The sequence below is a fragment of the Nycticebus coucang genome, chromosome 18 (assembly GCF_027406575.1).
Source record: "Nycticebus coucang isolate mNycCou1 chromosome 18, mNycCou1.pri, whole genome shotgun sequence".
Classification (NCBI taxonomy): Eukaryota; Metazoa; Chordata; class Mammalia; order Primates; family Lorisidae; genus Nycticebus; species Nycticebus coucang.
The window spans coordinates 34,107,634-34,130,903 of record NC_069797.1 but is presented as its reverse complement, the minus strand read 5'-3'; the positions used below and the strand labels follow the sequence as shown (position 1 = coordinate 34,130,903).

Genomic DNA, 23,270 nt, shown 5'->3' with positions numbered 1-23,270 from the left:
ACCCAGGCCAGCTAAACAACAATGACAGCTGCAACAAAGGATGGCCGGGCGTTGTGGCGGGTGCCTGTGGTCCCAGCTACTTGGGAGGCTGAGGCAAGAGAATCGCTTAAGCCCAAGAGTTTGACGCTGCTGTGAGCTGTGACGCCACAGCACTCTCCCGAGGGCGACATAGTGAGACTGTCTCGAGAAAAAAAAAAAAAAAGAGATCAAAATAAATAATGATGCAACATAGAAAGCCTAGATCAGGAATACAATCTCCCAAGTTTCTTTGCTCTATTTAAAATTGAACACTGTTTTAGCCTTTTATTTATTTATTTTGGACACAAGGTCTCATGCTGTCACCCTGGATACAGTGTGGTGTGTGTTAGCTCACAGCAACCTCAAATTCTTGAGCTCAAGTAATCCTCTTGCATCAGTCTCCCAAGCATTTGGGACAACAGGTGCCTGCCACAATGCCCAGCTAATTTTTTTTCTATTTTTAGTAGAGATGGAGTCTTGTTCTTGCTCAGTCTTGAACTCCTGAGCTCAAGCAATCCACCCGCCTTGGCCTCCCAAAGTGCTAGAATTACTGACATGAACCACTGTTCCCAGCTTATTTTAGCCCTTTAATGGAGAATAATTCACCTCCCAAATAGGAGGTTAGTTTTATTTTCACTCCGCAGTGGATAAATACAAAAGCTCTACCAAAACAGGTAGGATGATTTAAACACAACAGTATAACAGTTTGCTCCTAAATATGGAAAATGAACAATGTTTATCCAGACAAACCACTTAAACAAATCAAAAAGATTCGAAAAATGCCTTTCCTAATAAATCAAAACTAGTTTTAGCCCTCATTAAAACCACTATTTTGCTATCATACTATCTCACTGTCTCCTCTTTGCAACCAGTGAACATTACAGGGTAATACTTTTCCTAAGCCTTTATAAAGCATTTAACTTAACAATAGCTACATAGGTTAACTAAAAATAAAAGGAGACACCATAGAACACATAAGGAAAAAAAAAAGGAGATACTTACACAACAGGAAAAACTTTGGGAAACACAACACTGGCCTCCGCTAAGTATTCATAAAGAATTCGCTGATCAAACTCATCTGTGGTATATTTGACCAGGGTAGCCTGTCAAGATACAAATAAGTAAACAAACATGTTTACTTTGTGGCTGAATTGTTCTCTGTTTGGGTGAGAAGCAAAAGACTGTCTTCCATTTATGTTTTTAATATTTAAGGGCCTCCTGAGAGTAGACTGGAACAAAAACTTGGGCAAGAAAAAAACCCTCAAAAGAGGGAAATCCTTACTAGAACAGTAAGAAGAAGCGCTTGGATCTTCGGATCTGTAAGTACTTCTTTATCCAAGAGAACATTTGATTCAGACACTGAAACTTTACGTAAGTGTGGGTGCTGCTGTGATGAGGAGATCCTCTGAGTTTCTATAGAAAAAATTGAATTAACATGACCTGCGATATTAATCAAATGCTTAGATAACCACAACCACTTCACCTAACATGTTTCAATGTTACTTCTAAAATTCAATAGTTTTTTAGTAGACACTTAAAATATCAACATAAACATTATACAGAATTACTGTTCACCTACACTAAAGTTTCAGCTAGCTATTTACAATGCTGTGTGTCATATATGATACTTTGTTTTTTTTGTAGAGACAGAGTCTCACTTTATCGCCCTTGGTAGAGTGCCGTGGCATCACATAGCTCATAGCTACCTCCAACTCCTGGGCTTAGGCAATTCTCTTGCCTCAGCCTCCCGAGTAGCTGAGACTACAGGCGCCCACCACAATACCTGGCTATTTTTTTGTTGCAGTTTGGTCGGGGCTGGGTTTGAACCCGCCACCTTTGGTATATGGGGCCGACACCCTACCCACTGAGCCACAGGCGCTGCCCTATATATGATACTTTTTATACAAGTTTTCAGGATAACTATCATTTTAAGGACTACAGAGCTTATTTCAAAGGAGAGCACACGTTTCCATATTTCATCCTAAATATTCCAAGAAATAGTTGGAAAGTAAATATGATTTTAATGTACTTTCCCACCTAACTTCCAATGATCTAGATCAATTATTAACTTTGTACTCACCCATTTCATAGTCAGTTTCTGCAACTCTCCTCATTTTGGGTGGTGTTGTGATCCCTGATTCCATTTCTTGCCTTTTAGGAGCCTTTGTATCTGATATCAAGTGATCAAAACTTTTCCTTGTTCCTGTAAAGAAAAGTTACGGAATATGGAAGTTCATTAACCACAGTGTTAGTGAATAAGAAAACACTAAAAGAGAAAATATTTGGATATAAAGTGTTTATTAAGCTTTCACTCAAGGACTCAAGGCAAGCTCAAACACATCCATGAAAAAGAAATTCTCTTCTTTCTTCTCTATTTTCTCAAAGGGTTTTGTTTCCATAGTTATCTGTTTTAGGACAGGATGTACCTTACTGGTACAAATTTAAGTAGAGATTAGCTTTACTACATTGGAGGTAAACCAAACTCCACCTGCAAATACAATTATTGATAATAAACATAAGGGTATGCACTGTTCAGTAGCAAAGACTATGTCTAAATGGCCTTTTCTTTTTTTTTGAGACAAGAGTTTCACTATGTTGCCCTCCATAGAGTGCCCTGGCATTACAGCTCACAGCAACCTCAAACTCTTGGGCTTAGGTGATTCTCTTGCCTCAGCCTCCCAAGTAGCAGGGACTACAGGTGCCCACCACAATGCCAGGCTATTTTTCTGTTACAGTTGTCATTATTGCTTAGCTGGTCTGGGCTGTGTTCAAACCCGCCAGCCTCGGTGTATGGGGCCAGTGCTGTAACCACTGTGCTATGGGCGCCGAGCCGACCTTTCTTACTCTTACTTTTTATTTTACTCTCTACATTCTTCCTGGGAGAACTCATTCTGTTTTCTTAGCTTCAATTATCTATGAGTTAATCCACTCTAAATGCTTACTTGTTTATTCTCTATCCCTGAATTTGAGAAACATCTTTTCTCTTGGGAAATACACTCTTGGATGTCCTGAAAAGATCTCCTATATAATTATCAACAAACCTAAATGTATCATGTAGCACAAACACATTAGTACTGATCTTTCTGAGTGGAATCACTATCTAGCCAGTTTCTGAAACTACAAACTTCTGACATCCTTCACAGTGTTCTCCCTCCCAACCTGCCCTAATATTCAGGCACCAAGTCTTGTCAGAAATCTATCTTCCTCACCTCTCACCGTTTACAAAAATTAACTCGTGCTGGATGAAAGATTTAAAACTAAGATACAAAATAATGAAAACTCTAGAAGAAAGTATGGGAAAAACTCTTAAACAATATCCATCTGAGGAAAGATTTTATGAAGATGACATTGGCATTTGCAGCAACAACAAAAATAAATAAATGGGATTTGATCAAGCTAAAAAGTTTCTGTACAGCTAAGGGCACAATAAACAAAGCAAACAGACAACCTTCAGAATGGGAGAAGATACGCACATGTGATGAATCTGACAAAGGGCTAATAATCAGAATCTACAAAGAATTCTAGCAAATCAACAAGAAAAGAGCACCCCCTACCCCTATGACATGAACAGAACCTTCTCCCAGGAAGACTGAATGGCAAAGATGAATGGCCAAAAAACAAGTGAAAAAATGCTCCTTGTCCCTAATCTCAGAGAAATGCAAATCAAAACTACCTTGAGATATCACCTAACCCCAGTGAGAATAGCCCACATCACAAAGTCCCAAAGCTGCAGATGCTGGCATGGATGTGGAGAGAAGGAAACGCTTTTACATTGCTGGTGGGACTGCAAACTAATACAGCCTCTTTGGAAAGAAGTATGGAGAACCCTCAAAGAGCTACAAGTAGACTTTCCATTTGCTCTCTTAATCCCATTACTAGGTATCTACCCAGAAGAAAAAAAATTATTTTATCTTAAGGATATTTGCACTTGAATGTTTACAGGGGCTCAATTCACAATTGCAAAGATGTGGAAACAATCCAAGTGCTCATCAACCCATGAATGGATTAATAAACTGTGGTACATGCACATCGTGGAGTACTATTCGGCCATTAAAAAGGTGGAGACTTTGCGTCTTTTGTATCTACTTGTATGGATTTGGAGAACATTCTCCTAAGTACCTCAAGAATGGAGCCAGGCGCAGTAGCTTGCACCTGTAATCCTAGCACTTTGAAAGACCAAGGTGGAAGGATTGCTTGAGGCCAGGAGTTTGAGACCAGCCTGGGCAACATAGTGAGACCCTATCTCTACAAAAACTAAAAAATATGTTTTTGGCTTGGTGGCCATAGCAGCATCAGCTGTGGCCACACCAAGGCTGGCGCTTTTCTATCCCTGGGCCAGCTAAACAACAATAGTAACAGTAACAAAACATAGCCGGGCATTGTGGTGGGCGCCTATAGTCCCGGCTACTTGGGAGACTGAGGCAAGAGAATCGCTTAAGCTCAAGAGTTTGAGGTTGCTGTGAGCTGTGACCCCACAGCACTCTACCCAGGGCATCATAGTGCAAAGAAAAAGCAAGCATCCTATGTACTCAATACTAATTTGAAATTAGTAAATGAAAAACTACAGGCCGCACAAGAGAAAAATACAATTAAATTCAAGAATGGGGAAGGGGGAGGGGGTTGGTATGCTCCCACCTAATGGGTACAATGTAGGTATATAGCACATCTCCAGGGTGAAGAACCCAGTTATAATTCAGACTTTTACCTTACAAACACAATGTAACCTAATTGTATGTACACTTACATTAATACAAAACAAAAGAAAGAAATCCATCTTTCCACAGCTGATATATTCATTCTCTCTCTCTCTCTCTCTACCTCAGCCTCTTGAGAAGATGGGACTTCAGGTGTGTGCCACTACACTTGGCTTCAAACATGATTGTTCTCCATTTCCCTACTGCTCCTGCTTTAGTGTAGGCCTATACCATTGTCTGCTTGGACTGCTGTATTAATTCTCTTAAAAGGCCCCTTTGCCAAAAATCTCATTTCTCCACATTGCTGCCAGAAAGCTTTTCCAAAAAATAAAATTTGGTCGTGTTTCTCTCCTACTTAAATATTTCAGCTGGATATTACGGCTAAATCACGTAACAAAGTCTTTCACAATCAAGCTCCAATCCTTCTCTGGCTTCATTTCCAATCCCTGACTTTTCTATTCATGCTATTCCTTCCTCTCTTGAATACATGCCCTTCCTTATCCTACGTCTACCTTGTAAACATGTACTAAATCTTCAAGACACAATTAACATGTTACCTCTCTGTAGCTTTTCCTAATTTGCCTAGATCCTCAGTTTCCCCCATCGAGACACATCACTTTAATGGCACCTGGGAATGTTGCTGTAATGGGCCGATTGTTAAGTCTTAGCCACCAAACTGTATTATGAACTCTTCCAGGGTAGAAACCTTACCTTTTCACCTAGCACATGGGTTGAATGAATTCAATACTACATTTTTTCTTTTTTTAGAGACAGAGTCTCACTTTATTGCCCTTGGTAGAGTGCTGTGGTGTCACAGTTCAGAGCAACCTCCAGCTCTTGGGCTTAGATGATTCTCCTGCCTCAGCCTCCCAAGTAGCTGGGATTACAGGTGCCCGTCACAATGCCCAGATATTTTTTTGTTACAGTTTGGCCAGGTCTGGGTTTGAACCCACCCACCCTCGGTATATGGGGCTGGTGCCCTACCCACTGAGCCACAGGAGCCACCTCCACATACTACATTTCTCTCCGAAGTTAATTTTTCATTTACAACTTCCTTGGCATGAAAATCCTGAATTATGGGCGGCGCCTGTGGCTCAGTGAGTAGGGCGCCGGCCCCATATGCTGAGGGTGGTGGGTTCAGACCCAGCCCCGGCCAAACTGCAACCAAAAAATAGCCGGGCGTTGTGGCGGGCGCCTGTAGTCCCAGCTACTCGGGAGGCTGAGGCAAGAGAATCGCTTAAGCCCAGGAGTTGGAGGTTGCTGTGAGCGGTGTGACGCCACGGCACTCTACCCGAGGGCGGTACAGTGAGACTCTGTCTCTACAAAAAAAAAAAAAAAGAAAATCCTGAATTATAAAACACACAGTAACCAGGAAACTCCTACAAGATTACTTGTGACAAAGTATTCATAGAAGGGAACTCAAACAAAAGGTAATAGACCTAGTGACTGGTAACAGTGATTAACATTTGTAGTTTTTAACCTCTTTACTGATTTATTGGCCAGTTATTTATGTCATACTTTGTTATTTGTTCACTTATTTCCTTATGACCATAAACATTTCCCCCAAAACCTTAAGATACTTAAATATGCTTGCGTGGATGACTGAAATCCACTGAATCATTCACATTGTTGGGTCACTGATATATGGACCCCAAGGTATTCCAGTAATAATAAAACTTTAGCCAATGGAAAACAAGAGTACCTTTGCATTTCCTGGCTCCATTCATTTATTTATTTTCAGTTACTGAAATGGGAAAGGGTCTTACAAAACTTTAGGTGCACTTTCCATAGACAAATGTTGACGTAAATGAGCAGTATTAACTTTTAAGAATTATATCTTCGGGGCGGCGCCTGTGGCTCAGTGAGTAGGGCGCCAGCCCCATATGCCGAGGGTGGCCGGTTCAAACCCAGCCCTGGTCAAACTGCAACAACAAAAAAATAGCCGGGCGTTGTGGCGGGTGCCTGTCGTCCCAGCTGCTCGGGAGGCTGAGGCAAGAGAATCGCGTAAGCCCAAGAGCTGGAGGTTGCTGTGAGCCGTGTGACGCCACGGCACTCTACCCGAGGGCGGTACAGTGAGAATCTGTCTCTACAAAAAAAAAAAAAAAAAAAAAAAAAGAATTATATCTTCTTATAATAATTGAAAAATACAGGGTGGTGCCTGTGGCTCAATAGAGTAGGGCGCTGGCCCCAAATGCCGGAGGTGGCGGGTTCAAGCCCAGCCCTGGCCAAAAACTGCCAAAAAGAAAGAAAAATACATTACTTTTTTATCTTTTCAAAGAAGACATGGTAAATGGTATTACTACAACTCAATATCATATTGATGGATTCTGTTCTCAAATGATAATTTTGGGAAATATTACTATATTTTGTTAAAAGCGCTGAATATAACAAGGCTCTTTCTTTCTTAAAGGTATTTACCTAAGGTCTTTGCTACTCCCATTCCCTGCTGCCCAGTCAAGGCAAAACAAAATAAGGAAAACTATAATATTTAGTCTAAGAATTAGAACCAAACTTTTTCAATATCCTATTTTCATTTCTCTATCTTACCTGATACGGCTTTTGTTTGCATCAAAAACTTTTGCTACATTGAAAACAGAAAATTTTGATAATCAAATAATTCCAAATAATTTCCTAAGAGTGAAAATATCTACCATTTAAAAAACTAATTTTAAAAATTCTACACAATTTAGACAAAACTAACCAAGCAGCTTCTTTGTGTTGGCCTGAGAAGGCTGCCCCATGTCCAAACTCATAGATTTCCTGGCTCGGGGACTGGTCTGGCCCACAGTTGGATAGGTGGCTGCAAGGTATCCTTCAGAACCTTTGGGAGAGGACCATGGCTGATTTTCCTTTAGTGTCCTGAGAGTTTAAGCCATAGAGAAGAATTAATCAACATGGTGACAAATACAACCACTGTATTTATTTGGTTTCCAAGTAGCTGTCCTATTTCCCAAAGCAGCAATCAATTAAGTTAAAAACTGCGCTTGAAAGGGACTTTGAAGGGGTCGATTCGGTGTATCCCCAGAAGTAACAACTTTCTTGCCATAGTATCTTATATAACACATAAAAACAAATTAATTTTAAAGACTGACAAATGAGAATTATATATATCTATGGTTGTCCAATATGTTTTAAAATACGTATACACTGTGGAATTGCTAAATCAAGTAATTAACATATATGCATTACTTGACATACTTACCATTGTGGTGAGAACACTTAAAAGCTACTCTCTTGGAAATTTTCAAGTATACAACACATTGTTATTAACTATAGTCATTATGTTGTGTAACAGATCTCTTGAATTCACTGGACTGATTTTTTTTTAGCCAGAGAAAAATCAAGTGTTGATAGGCAATTGAATTTTTGGTTTAAAATCAAGAAAATCAAACATGAATTTATGCTGTGATGGGAACACAGGCAAACTCATTTTCTCCTTTTCATAACTCAAAGAAACAATCATGGAATGACTAAAGAATAAGACTACTGAATATCAAGAAAACTTTTGCATATATTGTCAAAATCTCAGTGGGGGCTTTTTATTAAAAAGTAGGATGTTGATAAATTAAATAATATAAACTCATAAATAGAAAATTTTTTCTGCTTAACACCATCCTTTCACCTTAAAGACACTTTAACTGAAAATTCAGAAAAATCCCCAAATTATGCCATTTTCATGTAAGTGCTCCGAGTTATACTGAAAAATACACTACCCCAAACCATGTACAGGAGACGTAATCAGATTATTTTACCATCTAAATCTGTACTATAGAAAATGTTTTGATAACTTTAAGAGTAAATACATTGGCATATACATGTTCTTATAAATTTATATAGCCTAGTTTTCTATCACTAAGTGTGTCCTGTTGCTTACATTTCTTTCTTTTTTTTTTTTTTTTTTGAGACAGAGTTCTACTATGTGCCCCTTGGTAGAGTGCTGTGGTGTCACAGCTCACGGCAACCTCAAACTCTTGGGCTTAAGAGATTATCTTGCCTCTGCCTCTCAAGTAGCTGGGACTACAGGTGCCCGCCACAATGCCCGGCTATTTTTTTGTTGTAGTTGTCATTATTGTTTAGCAGGCTGGGGCCGGGTTTGAACCTGCCAGCGCTCTAACCACTGAGCTATGGGCACCGAGCCTCTTATAGTTCATGTTAGTTTTTTCCTCAGGCCTTTTCTTGCAACCCAGTAGTACTTTCAAGACCATCTCTTTTCATTATTCAAGTGGTTTGCTTAAAAGAGGCAAACTAATGTTAACATTAGCATAATTAGACCAGAAGTAGAATGATAACTTTCCTACTACTAACCCACATAAAATACTGTACGTTTATAAAATGAGTTATGATTTACACTTTTCTTGGCCATCTCTAAGCTTCCCCTCCCCCATCATATTAGATTACTTTGCTGTTTATCTCTAGCATGGAAAACTGAAAGCTGATTATAATTATGTAATTACAGGAGAGCAAATCCACTTACCTATAGGTGGGGTCACCATGATGGATAGGATACGTATCCATAGGAACATTTTCCATTGAAATATCAGTAAGAAGAAGTGACTTTCTATGTTTTAGACTGCAGCGACTTCGAACCTCTTCAGACACTGTGAGTAAAGCTAAAAGGAAAAAGAAGGCAGATTAAAATACATAACAAATCACAAGTGTACATTTAATGCACATTTCATTTCAACAAAGATTAAAGTAGGCAGGACAGGTATTATTATGTTCATCAAGGAAAAAAATGATTTGCTCAAGGTCAAATAGTTCAAACAAAAAAGTCACCACAAACTGCATCTACTAAACTGAGAATCAGCACCTTCCATTAAACAACTACATTGTGTTGCTGAGTAGACAGAAATGAAAATCAGGTAATGGCAAATAGGGTAGGCATAATGGAATGGTGGGCATAGGGCAAACATTCAGGTAAAATGTTAGAAGGAAATACTATTGAAGAGGCAGAAAGTTACTTGTAGGAAATGACAAGTAGCTTAGCTTAAAACAGCCCACCACTTGGAGAAATATTAGTAATAAAAAAAATGAGGCTTATGACATTTAGAGAAAGAGGACAGAATTGGGAGGGCTGCTTAAGGACCCAGGATGCTAGGTTGAGGCATTTAGATTTTAAGACAGATAACCAGGAGCCACTGTAGTGTCTTGAATCAAAGATGACAAAGGGAACATGTTTTAGATTTTAATGCAAATTCTTTCATAAGGAAAATAAATTTTTTCTTTTCTTTTTTTTTTTTTTTTTTGAGGCAAAGTCTCACTTTGTTGCCCTTAGAAGAGTGCCGTGGCATCACGGCTCACAGCAACCTCAAAGTGCTTCTCTTGCCTCAGCCTCCCAAGTAGCTGGGAATACAGGTACCCACAATGCCCAGCTATTTTTTTGTTGTAGTTGTCATTGTAGTTTTGGCAGGCCCAGGCTGGGTTTGAACCCGCCAGCCCCAGTGTGTGTGGCTGACACCCTAGCCACTGAGCTACAGGCGCTGAGCCAGGAAAAATGTTTTGACAAAACTTTCAAAATTTTAAACACCACTAAAGGACAGGACTATGAACTCTTTACTCTGTTGAGCATCCAGCTGAAGTACCTCCAGGACCTCCAGTACCTTTTTGGTGATCCTTAGATATAGACACGGTGAAGATTAATTTTTTCTCTTGTGTTTTTACCTGCTAGGTAAGCCACACTCTGTGTATTTACTTCAAATTTGTCACAATTTCTATGTTTGTTAACCAAAGTTAGTAGTGTATGCAAAATTCTGACTGTTCTTGCAACAATGGCAGGTGAAGGATGCCTGTATCCTACAAACAAAAAAAAAAAATAAGAAATTAGTTCATTCTTTGAACAAGTATCTGTTGAATTTTTATTCTGTGAGCAGCAACTCTGCAAGGAATGGAAATATAAGGGCTAACTCCTCCCTTCCATGAATGGCCATTTGGGAAGGTAAATCATACATATGTGAATATGTGATTAATTATATAAAGAATTAAATACCACAAATGTGTAGAATAGAATAATGTTCCCTGGAGCCCTAAGGTGCCTCAGGCAAGAGGAAAATTAGGAAAGATAATCTTTCAGATCTCCAATTCTTTAAAGGGATTTTAAAAATCTATGTATTTAAGTTCCCCTTAAGATGTTTTTTTGAAAACAGTATTCTATTACTTAAAACTTCTTTTTTTAATTAAAACAAACTAATGACATAGGAAATATATACTCTAAGAGCCAAAAAAAAAAAAAAAAAAAAAAAAACCCAAAAAACAACAACAAAAAAACACCAAACCAAAAAACTCCCAAAAAACAACAAAAAAATCCTCTGGAGTTGATTAGAAGTTTCATCATTGGCCATCTTTTAATCATTAATGTTACTTCCTTTTAGAAGAGGAGATCTGAACACTGAAAACCCCTGGCATTCTTTTAGAACTATGGAATATGTAAGCATTTCATCAGCCCAGTTACAATCCCTCATCTTGGTATACTTTAGCAAGTGTAAAATCTTTTGAGTAATCCCTATTCACCATGGAGATTAAAACTGTATTTTTTATATAAATTTTATGAAGAGGTGAAATCAAATGCATACATTTACAGTGGTGGGTATGCATGTATATATATTATATTATACTGGGTAAAAACCGGGGGACCCTCCATGATCCTACAAGTCTAAGAACTATTTAAACTGATACACAATTGTAGACTAAGGCTCTTGCTTGAATCTCTATTGTGGCCAAATCCAGTGCTGCCTAAGACCACTGGTTCATGCCAGCTCCTTATCCCAGGTCTTACTCCCTTCTATACTCTGCCTCTGACCAACCACTATATGCTGTTCCTGTTAACGGCACTATCTGACCATGACTGCCTCATGTCAATGAAACAAAGTTAAGAAGCTGTGAAGTCAGCAGTGGGGAGTAAAAACCAGGTCAGGAAGTGAATGAGCTGGTTCTGAGATATGGCAGCAGATCACTGGCTATAAATAATATACAAATATGGAGGGGTGGGAGTACAGTTTCCCAAGTTATTCCCAGTTCTTTGGTATAAAATAATAGCATTCATCAACAATAGATTAGAAACAAATTGAAGAATTTTTGTGGCCAAATCTCTAATACTTCTCTTTTTCTTTCTCTCTCTCTCTTTCCTTCTTTATTTTTTTTTAGACAGAGTCTTACTCTGTTGCCCTGGGTAGAGTGCTGTGGCATAATCATAGCTCACAGCAACCTCAAACACTTGAGCTCAAGTGATCCTCTTGCTTCAGCCTCCCAAGTATCTGGACTATAGGCACCAACCATAAAGCCCAGATAATTCTCCTGTTTTTAGTAGGGACAGTGTCTCACTCTTGGCTCAGGTTGGTCTTGAACTCCTGAGCTCAAGAGATCCTGCTGCCTCAGCCTCCCGGAGTACTAGGATTACAGGTGTGAGCCACCATGCCAGGCCAAATCTTTAACACTTTTCAATATAATCAAATTATACTTACTGATTTGCATTATCTTAATAATCAATGAGATACTTAGGCACTTTTACTACTAATATAGTTCTTAGAACGCTCAGTACTTAGGCATTTTAAAAGAATCAACTCCCACTTTTTTAGGAAAATCTGGTATTTGATGTGGAAATTAGGGTCTCTTAAAATACATGCTTAACAAAACAACCCATTAAGACAGATATGGTTTGCATTTAAAGTAAGACATATGGGCTAAACAGTTTCAATTTACTTCAAGTAGTTGATTATTATTATTACTTTTTTTTTTTTTTTGTGACAGAGCCTCAAGCTGTCGCCCTGGGTAGAGTACTGTGGCATCACAGCTCATAGCAACCTCCAACTCCTGGGCTCAAGCGATTCTCCTGCCTCCGCCTCCCAAGTAGCTGGGACTACAGGCGCCCGCCAAAACGCCCAGCTAGTTTTTGGCTACAGCCGTTATTGTTGTTTGGCGGGTTTGGGCTGGATTCGAACCTGCCAGCTCAGGTGTATGTGGCTGGTGTCTTAGCGGCTTGCGCCATAGGTGCCGAGCCAGTAATTGATTATTTTAATTACTTCTGGTTTCTTAATACTATTTCATAAAAATATTTCAACTTAAGGGATTTACCTTTTAAAAGATGTCCAACCAATGCAAAGTTAAAGTTAGAGTTGAAATTGAGTCCAACAAAATGATCCATTTGCTTGCAGTGCCACTCCAGAGGATTCCGGATTGCCATAAACACCTCCTCTGGACTCTATTAAAGACAATTATGAGATGGTTGATGAGGTTCATACAAGAGCTTTCTTTAAAGAATCACTTACTGATTTTTGTGTACAATAGCTATGACAAGGTAAATAATCCTCTTAAGCTGCGAGAAATTATTTTCAGATGACTACAGAAAACCACAGAACATTTTAGGTACTACAAATTAATTGGTAGAAAATAGTCAAGTATATAAATAATAAGAAGGTAGAAGGTAAAATCACTTTGACTTAAAATACAGAATAAAATAACCAACAATTTATATACTGGTGACTGTTTTTTATTTTTTTTTAAACAGGGTCTCACTCTGTCAGCTGGGCTAGAGACATCATAGCTCACTGCAACCTCAAACTTCTGGCCTCAAGTGATCCTACTGCTTTAGCCTCCTTCGTAGCTGGGACTACAGGTGCATACCACAATGTTCAGATGATTTTTCTTTCTTTCTTTCTTTCTCTCTCTCTCTTTTTTTTTTGCCTCAAACACCTGCCTCAAGCAATCCTGCCTTGGCCTCCCCAAACAGCAGGATTACAGGCACAAGCCACTGCACCTGGCCCCTGGTGACTTTGACCCCTAGCATCTTAGGGGGCTAGAATATCCAATATTACTTCTTGATATTGGGCTGTGCTGACAATGAAAATGCCAAGGCAGATACTCCTAAAGATACAAATACTTCATCGCCAAATGTTCTTAATATGCCCACCAACCCAGGAATGGATTAACAAGCTGTGGTATATGTATACCATGGAATACTATTCAGCCATTAAAAAAAATGGAGGCTTTACATCCTTCGTATTAACCTGGATGGACGTGGAAGATATTATTCTTAGTAAAGCATCACAAGAATGGAGAAGCATGAATCCTATGTACTCAATTTTGATATGAGGACAATTAATGACAATTATGGTTATGGGGGGGGAAACAGAAAGAGGGAAGGAGGGAGGTGGGTGGGGCCTTGGTGTGTGTCACACTTTATGGGGGCAAGACATGATTGCAAGAGGGACTTTACCTAACAATTGCAATCAGTGTAACCTGGCTTATTGTACCCTCAATGAATCCCCAACAATAAAAAAAAAAAAAAAAAAAAAAAAATATATGAATATTCTTAACATACACAAATAGCCAACAGCTAGGCATCATTTTGACCACCATTGGTCTCAAGACAACCAGAAAAGAGCAATGAGAATTAGGAAAGAGGGGTTCTAGCCCCAAACAAGATGTATGAATGCAGACAAATTACTTAGTGTCTTAGTTGCTATTTTGTAAAATGAAGGTCTGATTAACTTTACTAACACCCCATCTACCTAAAATTTTGCTTCCCCACTTCCCAGACCCATAGTTGTTCTAGGTCCACACTACATCTGGCAGAATAAAAAAATAGTTTTTAGACTAAGTATCTTCACACTTAAAACCACGATCCTGTTTTCTCCTTCTTTCTTATCTCAGTTGATTTTATTTCAAGCAAATCTTGTTAAATTTGTTTTTTTCTCATTTTTACCCAATGATAAAAGGAACATAATGTCATGCTATTTTATTCCTTCCTCTATTCTCCATGAACCCAAATCCAAATGCAATCAATGTTAACAAATGTTAAAAGGGGTGCTCATGGTATATATATTTTAAAGTGAGATTAGGGCTAGGCATGGCAGCTCACACCTGATCCTGGTACTCTGTGAGGCTGAGGTGGAAGGATCACTTGAAGTTAGGTAGTTTGAGACCTGCTGAGGTCTGAGCAAGAACAGACCCTGTCTTTATGAAAAAACAGAAAAATTAGTTGGGTATGGTTGTGTGCACCTATGGTTCCAGCTACTCAGGAGGCTAGGCAGAAGGATCACTTGAGCCCAGGAGCATGAGGTTGCAGTGATTTACAATAATGCCAATGCATTTTAGCCCAGGTGACAGAGACTCTGTCTCAAAAAAAAAAAAAAAAAAAAAAAAAAACAGAAAAAAAGGTAAGATTAGGCAAAATAAAAAAATCAGTAAAAATAAGTGCCCCAAAACTTCCTCTAGACTCTCTACCTCTTGATCTACTACAAATTATACCCATTTTTCATTATGTAGCATTAGTCAGTAAAAATAAGTTTACTTTTAGATTATTTCTTCATTTGTTTCCACAAATAAAGGGGTAGAGAGAATACTAAATTCTACTTTAGGGTTATAAAAATTAAGAGCAAATGACTATACAGCGCTTAGCATAGGGCCTGACATGGTAGCTGTTATTACTGCTCAGTGTTATTTACCCTTACCCTGTTTACTGGGCTAGTACTGTATTTTGCTATTTTTATATAGAAAACGTGCACTGAAGTTTAAAATAGTTCTTTATGGGTGGCGCCTGTGGCTCAAGGAGTAGGGTGCTGGTCCCATATGCCGGAGGTTGGTGGGTTCAAACCTAGCCCCAGCCAAAAACCACACACACACACACAAAAAAAAGTTCTTTATGAATTGGTAAGGAACTACACTCACAATAACCTGCATTATATAGAAATTCACACATGGACTTCTTCTAATTTTAAAAGAACAGCTACAATAAAAGAGGGCAAAGTCTAAATCTAGGAATTCCAACGGAAAGCTTGCTCACCTTGTCATTGAATATCCGGAGACTATCTAAGGTATGCAGATTTTGCTCAAGAAGCGCGGTGCCTGCTGAATACAAGTTGACCTCATCGAGCTGCAGCACAGCCACGGCCACCCAAAAGAGAGCTTTGTGCAGAGGGGAGTCCTGGCAAAAGAGACACATTCCAGGTTAGTAAGTGGATTCATAAGACAATCTTACTCAAAACACACTGCAGTACAAAAAGAAGTGTGTTATCCCCCACCAATTATCCATGTTTTCTCTTACGGCCAAGATAAATGTATGGGTAAGCTCTTTCATCTACAACTAAAGACACTTTAGCTGGCTGAAAGCCTTAGCATCTCCTTTGATTTTTCCTGTTCTTTGGTTCCCAAATCTAGTCACTAAGGTTTGCTAATTCTTCTAGAGTAGTTTCTTTTCTTTATTTCCTTTTTGAGACAGAGCCTCTCACTAGGTCACCCTAGTAGAGTACCATGGCATCACAGCTCACAGCAATCTCCAACTCTTGGGCTTAAGCGATTCTCTTGCCTCAGCCTCCCACAACAGCCAGCTATTTTTTGGTTGTAGTTGTCATTGTTGTTTGGCAGGCATGGGCTGGGTTTGAACCCGCCAGCTCCGGTGTATGTGGCTGGCGCCCTACTCACTGAGCTATGGGCACTGAGCCTAGAGTAGTTTCTTAAGTTACCTGTTCTTTTTCTTATTGCTAATGACTTTATCCCATGCCAACCTTATTTTAAACATGGTTTCTTTTTGCATTCAGTTTCTCGCAACCCCAGTTTACTATGCACATCACCACCAGAATGATTTAAGTCCTGTTTTGGTCATATTACTTGTCTGTGGAAAAAACAGCACATTTCCAAACTCCTTTCTGAACAATAATGATTGTTAGATTAGATCCATACATTCTTCACAACTTTCCCTCTTGCTATTCTTTTTTTTTTTTTTTGAGACAGAGTCTCAAGCTGTCACCCTGGGTAGAGTGCCGGGGCATCACAGAAACCTCAAACTCCTGGGTTTAAGTGATTCTCTTGCTTCAGCCTCCCAAGTATAGCCCAGCTATTTCATTGTTGTAGTTGTCATTGTTGTTTGGCAGGCCTTGGCTGGATTCGAACCCGCCAGCTCCTGTGTATGTGGCTGGCGCTCGAGCTGCTGAGCTGTAGGTGCTGAGCCCCCTCTTGCTATTCTTTTTTTTTTTTTAAGATGGAGTCTCACTTTATCATCCTCAGTAGAGTGCCGTGGGATCACACAGCTCACAGCAACCTCCAACTCCTAGGCTTAGGCGATTCCCTTGCTTCAGCCTCCCAAGTAGCTGGGACTACAGGTGCCCACCAGAATGCCTGGCTGTTGTTGTTGTTGTTGTTGCAGTTTGGCTGGGGCCGGGTTTGAACCTGCCACACTCAGTATATGAGGCCGGCGACCTACTCACTGAGCCACAGGCGCCGACCCCCTCTTGCTGTTCTTTAGAAAAGTTTTTCCACTACAACTAGAATGGTCTACCCACCTTCCCTCCACTGTCCCAGAGTTCTTGTACAGTCCTACTGCTATACCACTGCTATTTAATAAGGCTTTCAACTTTCTCCCTTTCTACCCACCTCAAATCCTATCTCTTTAATGTTAGCTTAAATTCTAACTTTTCAACTTCTTGTCACTCTTAAACAGTAGAGTGATCACTTGCTACTCTGAATGAAAAGCATATATTATTGGTAATCTGCAGTTAGCACTGTGGTTTATGGGAAAATACACAGACTTTAGAGTCAGTACTAGATGAGAATCGTGCTTCTGTCTTACTAGATATGTGACCTTGGACAAGATGCTCATCCCTTTTGAGCCAATTTTTACTTATAACATGGGGAACTATTTATAATATGAGAGAACCATTTTATATGATATAAAATTAAGATGTTTGTAGGACATACAACCAAACCAGGAACCTAATAGGTATGTATTTCCCCATAATCTCCCCCAAGTTTGGCATATCTTTGTAGTTAAATCACAGAATTACACGACCTTAGAATGGGAAGGTAATACAATGCCATTATGTAGTCTAGTTTACTCATTTTGTAAATAAGAAAGCATAATGTCCAGAAATGTTAAATGACTTGCTTAAAGGCACAAAAGTAAGATGAGCTCAGACCCTCATACAACAGCAGCCATATCATTTTACTTTTTAAAACCATTGTCTTCATTTAGCACCAGAATTCTATGAAGACCCACTCTACTTCTCCCAGCTTTACATTTCTCCACAGTAACAATCACTAACTAACATACAATGTATTTAATTTACTTTTTAAAATCTACACCCCCCCAACCTCCACACCCATTCCAGAATATATGCTCTTGAGAGCAGAACATTTTATAGGCTTTGTACTATTATCTCTAGCACCTAAGATGGTACCTGGCAGATGCACAATTACTATTTATTAGATAAAAGAATTAAGACTATACACCTATCTCTTCTTTAGCACTGATGAAACAAAAAAGTTACAAGCACTTGAGAACATGTTATTTACATTCTTTCTACAATGTAACTATTTCAAACAACCAAACTTTAGAACAAGCAGTTGTACTTTATAGTTTTCCTTTATGACTTCTTTCAATCCATCTTGTTTTCTGAACTCCTTGAAAGAAAATAAAATAACATTTAACATGAATACCCAAATGAACACCCTTTCCTACACAGCAGTTACCTTATTAAGAAGTGGCTGTAACTTGGTTAGTGCTATCACTGTAGCTTCTATCAGAACTTGGCTATTGTAAGTATCAGGTCCTTTTAAGCAACTCTCAAGTGCCTGTAAGAAAACAGCATTCTTCATTTTCATTGAAATAAAACATTAACCCCTAAACTGAATTTCTAAATCAGTTTAGGAACATTGTAAGTGCTAGAATGATTTTTAATATTATGATGATAGTATCTAGCTCAATATTTGTTTGGCTTCTTATTTTTTGATATTTCTCTATTATATTCTAATATAATAAGGCATTATTACAGTGATTACAAATTATATAATTTGTAGTCTTACATGATTAAATACTTTGAAAACTGATGTAATATGTAAGGGTACTTGCTTATAGCAAAAGAGACAACATACTTATTTTCTTTTAAAGACATCTTTAGAGAAAATTTCTTCACTTTAAGGAATTATAATAAAATCAAAATACATTTTTAAAGGTTTAATAATCAACATATAAGAGATCTCATTAAATACAAACCTAAATATCTTTTAGAAAGATGGAAGATATGCATTACAACTTGGGAACCACACATATTTGGTATGAGGAATAGTTACCTTGCTCAGAATACGGATAATCTGCTTTATCTGACCATGAGACACTCGTTTGCTAATACAGCCAAAGACAACAAGAGCTCTTGGTTGCAGGGATGGATTATATTGAAATGCAAATCTGTAATTAAAAGACCCACAGAACTTATAAAAATGTTGGTGTTTACATATACTAAATAAAATATTAAAGTATTGATTATATAGTAATGTCTATCTTTTCAACAATATATATACTTTTATAATTTGTATTTAAACTGAGATATACCTTTGAGCTAGTTCTGTCCACTGGTCCAGCCACTTGCATGTTGGAATATCTCTCATACATGCCTAAAACAAAGGATACTCTGAATAAACTTATGTATATAATTCCATGGAAGTGTTTTTATTTAAGCATTAAGTATAAACCAGCAAAATAAACCAGTATTTCTTCTAAACAGCATTAGTACAGAAGAATTATACAATAAATAAATCTATAATGATTTTAACTGAGTTTCTTTCTGACTTTTTTTGAGACAGAGTTTCACTCTGTTGCCCTGGCTAGAGTGCCATGGCATCAGCCTAGCTCACAGCAATCTTAAAACTCCTGGGCTCAAGCAATCCTCCTGCCTCAGCCTCCTGAGTAGCTGGGACTATAGGCATCCACCACAACGCCTGGCTAAATTTTTTTTTTTTTTTCTATTTTTAGTAAAGAAGGGGTCTTGCTGTTGTTCGGGCTAGTCTGGAACTTCTGAGCTCACGGGATCCTCCCACTTGGCATCCCAGAGTGCTAGGATTATAGGCGTGAGCCACTGTGCCCAGCCATTAACCGAGTTTCTTATTATTTTGCCTTATATACCTCCATGATCTCCAACAAAGCTTCTGTGACTGTTTCCAAGGATGTCAAAGCAAAAGTCTCCCTCTCATAGGAGCCAGGAGAAAATGACCTGTCCCGGTAACTGGAACGGAAGGCAATTACAGCAGCTGACTTGACTTTGCTAATGCCAAACAGCAAGTAAAATTTGGGTAATGAGAACTCTGTTAGACTGAGTCTCAAAACTTGCTTGGTCTCTTCTGTAAAAGAAAAAAGGAACCAGTGAAGACTTTGAAGATACTAATTTTTTAATTTTAAAGTCCCATGTTTCATTTGTAATTTAGAAAACATGAATATTATCACATAAAAATAACGTAACCATACTCTCTAAATCAAGCCTCTAGACACATTACATTAACGCATATTGCTTTAGCTCCATTTATCTTTCAAATTAGTGCTAATGAAGGAACACTGTCAACTGGCACTGAGCATTTAGCTTAGGAGATAACAAAGTTTACATGACAAATATACACAAAATCTTTACTGTAGGTTGATATGGAATAGAAGTAATTTATCATTTTTCTTTTTGGTAATATTTCATGTCATTATTGCAGGCTTAAATGAGTACCTGGTGTTAAGGGACTATGATAAAATAGTAAGATAATCTATACCAATCAGGTGAAGTAAAATGGAGAAAGAAACTGGTGAAAAGATTCCTTTGCTGGAACTTACCACTAAAATGAAGCTGTGAACAAGTGCACAGAGAGTGAATGATATTAATGACCAATCCATGTGTGGAAGCTCTAAGGGAGAGTGGACCTGTGGCTACTAAGAAAGTAACCACGTGGAACAGGTAGGGGAGGTGAGCTGCCACGTCAAGGGAGTTGTTGAAGGACAACATCAGCATGTAGCGTGCTAAAATAGCAATATCATCCCACATAAGATGCTGCTCCAAAGTAGGAGTTGGAGATAAGCATGTCTTGTCAATTATTTTGCACATCCTTCCAATAACCTGTAAAGAAGCAGAATTTTAAAAAGTAGGGAACTGAAACAAAGTTTTATCACAAAAAAATTCAGTTTAATTTTATAATAACTAGTTATAAAAAAAAAAAGCTCTGATGATAAAAACAGACCATAAACTATATTAAGTCAGTACTAAAGGCAAAGTTAAAGTGATTACCTTGCTTGAAACCAATTTCACATTTCCAGAAGCCAAAGCTACAGCAGTATCTGCCATCACCTCAGCTTTTATTGATCCCAAGCCACCTGTTGCACTGGTTTTGATGAAACTGTCCAGTACAACATCAAGCAGATCTGTAATCTGGTGGAAGAAGGAAAATAACACATTTTTAACCACTCTACCAACTTAATTTTTAGTTTAAGTATACCCATGGAGCAGCAAAATCAACATGAAAATTCTGTTTTACCTGTGACCTCAAAATTACTAGATTTTATTTGACTTAAGAGAGACTATCCAGGAAAGAATAAGGACATTCATTTGATTCCTTCTGAGATTAAGAGACTGATATTTGAAATTTAAAAATTTCTATACGTACTATCTTTGTTCATTTGCAAAGTATCTTTGTGCTCGTGTAAACCAGTAACATTTGAGCAATATAAAAATGAAATACGGTACCCTTCCTCCCCGCTGAGACAGGGTCTCCCTCTTCACCCACAGTAGAGTGCAGTGGTTACCATCATGCCTTACTGCAACCTCAGACTCCTGGGCTCAAGTGATCCTTCTGTCTCAGCCTCCTGAGTAGCAGCGCTATAGGCAAGCACCACTGCATCTAGCCCATATTCTTTATTTTAATATTGGCATTCTTAAATGAGAACTATGAATGAAAGCAAGAGTCCCAAAAAGTACCATTAAGAAACATACCCATGGTATATAGGGAGTGAGATTAAAGCACTATTTACTAGAAATGACATCAGTCAGTGATTTCTACAGTTAAATTCTATGTAATTATGCTATGGAGGAGGACTGCTAAAATAACTCTGGCTCAGACGCATGCGTATTAGACATTTACAATTTTGAACCAGATGAAGAGTTAGGTGGGTATCTGCATGCCTTCTGAAGGAGAAAATTGTATTTTCTACAGCCGTATCCCTTGTGCCTGGTTCAGTGCTTTGCACAAATTTGGCATCAGATAAGTATCTGCAAAAAGGAGATACTAAATATCTAAACAAACTTATACCTGCCCAAGGCTTCCCCATATTTTTGCCTGAATGGAAGGGTACATCTGTTTTTCATTTATCGTCATTGTTATCAGCTTATCAAGTATAGCAGTAACTCTCTGTCGTTTGGCGTCATCATTATGCTTACAAAAACGGACTAGATTTGATAGCCATGGAGTCATGTATTCCAAACAAAGATGTTTCAATTCAATACCTGGAAAAAAAATACTATTGTCATAGATGGTCAATGAAAATTATACCAACAATTATTTTAATATAAAGAATTGGGGGAGCGAGGTACAAAGTAAGACCATTACCTAGAAGCGGGCCCAGAGAAAAGAGACTTGGCAAATATAATTTTGCAGGCAGAGGTGAAGAAAGGAAACAAGCCTTGAATAAAGTAATTTTAAAAGCCAGTAAGCCAATATTTGAAGTTCTGTCTTATTTTTGTCCCTTTTAGTCATTTATCCTCTGGTTAAAAAATTAAGTTTTATTCTCATTATAAAAGGAACACATGGTAATCATAGAAAGTTTGGGAGAAAGAAAGCATCACCACAAAAATGAAACTAATATTAATATATTGATGTGTCATGTCCTCTCTCCTTACAGTTTCAAATCTATGTAGACATAATGTGCATTTATTTGTATATGTACTATACAACTGTTGAGAACTTCTCATTCCCCTATAAAAATTAGGATTATTCTGTATATGCACTATGCTCTGAACATTTTTTCACAAAACATTATACTAAGATTTATGAATCACTAAAAATTCTCCAAAAACTTTTTAACTTTTTATTTGAAAAAACTTTAAACTTTAAATAAGACACAAAAAGAGGCTTGGCACCTATAGTTCAGTGGCTGGGGCGCCAGTCATATACACCAAGGCCAGCGGGTTTGAACCTGGCCCAGGCCTGCCAAAACAACGACAACTGCAACAAAAAAGTAGCCGGGCGTTGTGGCGGGTGCCTGTAGTCCCAGCTACTTGGGAGGCTGAGGCAAGAGAATCACTTAAGCCCAAGAGTTTGAGGTTGCTGTGAGCTGTGATGCTACAGCACTCTACTGGGAGCAACATAGTGAGACTCTGTCTCCAAAAAAAAAGACAAAAAAGATTATGAAAATTCCTCTATTTACTTTGCCTACAGTCTCACAGACATAAATTTACTACTGTAACCACTTTTAAATGTACAGTTCAGTTCCTCTAAGTACATTCACAATGCTGTAGGCATGCACCACTGCCATCATCTACAGTACCTTCTCGTCTTCCAAACTGAAACTCTATACAAAAAAATATTTTTAATATTGTCATACTACTACATATGAAGCTCCAACAACTTAATCAGTTCTTTACTGCTCAACTTTTAACTGTTTCAATTTTTTGCTATTATAAATATATGATATTCTAGAGTAGGCAAAATAAATCTATGGCAACAGAGGTCACAATAGTGCTTACTCTCGGTAAAGGATGGTACTGACAGAATCCTCCTGGATGCTGGAAATGTTCTGTATCTTCATATGGAAGATGTGTTTATGTGTAA

The 23,270-nt window shown here is 38.3% G+C and overlaps 1 protein-coding gene across 4 annotated transcripts in view; it reads right to left on the bottom strand.

Annotated features, from left to right (window-relative positions):
* NF1 (neurofibromin 1) overlaps positions 1 to 23,270 on the bottom strand; it is a 308,789-nt gene that overhangs the window by 23,729 nt on the left and 261,790 nt on the right. For all 4 annotated transcript variants that reach the window (XM_053567657.1, XM_053567660.1, XM_053567661.1 and 1 more), the window contains 15 exons: positions 21,753 to 21,946; positions 20,735 to 20,875; positions 20,287 to 20,566; positions 19,600 to 19,814; positions 19,030 to 19,091; positions 18,771 to 18,885; positions 18,171 to 18,272; positions 15,490 to 15,630; positions 12,780 to 12,906; positions 10,374 to 10,505; positions 9,187 to 9,322; positions 7,414 to 7,571; positions 2,099 to 2,221; positions 1,301 to 1,431; positions 1,021 to 1,121 (listed from right to left, as the gene is read on the bottom strand). In XM_053567657.1, coding sequence (XP_053423632.1) covers positions 1,021 to 1,121; positions 1,301 to 1,431; positions 2,099 to 2,221; positions 7,414 to 7,571; positions 9,187 to 9,322; positions 10,374 to 10,505; positions 12,780 to 12,906; positions 15,490 to 15,630; positions 18,171 to 18,272; positions 18,771 to 18,885; positions 19,030 to 19,091; positions 19,600 to 19,814; positions 20,287 to 20,566; positions 20,735 to 20,875; positions 21,753 to 21,946 — 2,158 coding nt within the window. The remainder of the gene's footprint in view (positions 1 to 1,020; positions 1,122 to 1,300; positions 1,432 to 2,098; positions 2,222 to 7,413; positions 7,572 to 9,186; positions 9,323 to 10,373; positions 10,506 to 12,779; positions 12,907 to 15,489; positions 15,631 to 18,170; positions 18,273 to 18,770; positions 18,886 to 19,029; positions 19,092 to 19,599; positions 19,815 to 20,286; positions 20,567 to 20,734; positions 20,876 to 21,752; positions 21,947 to 23,270) is intronic.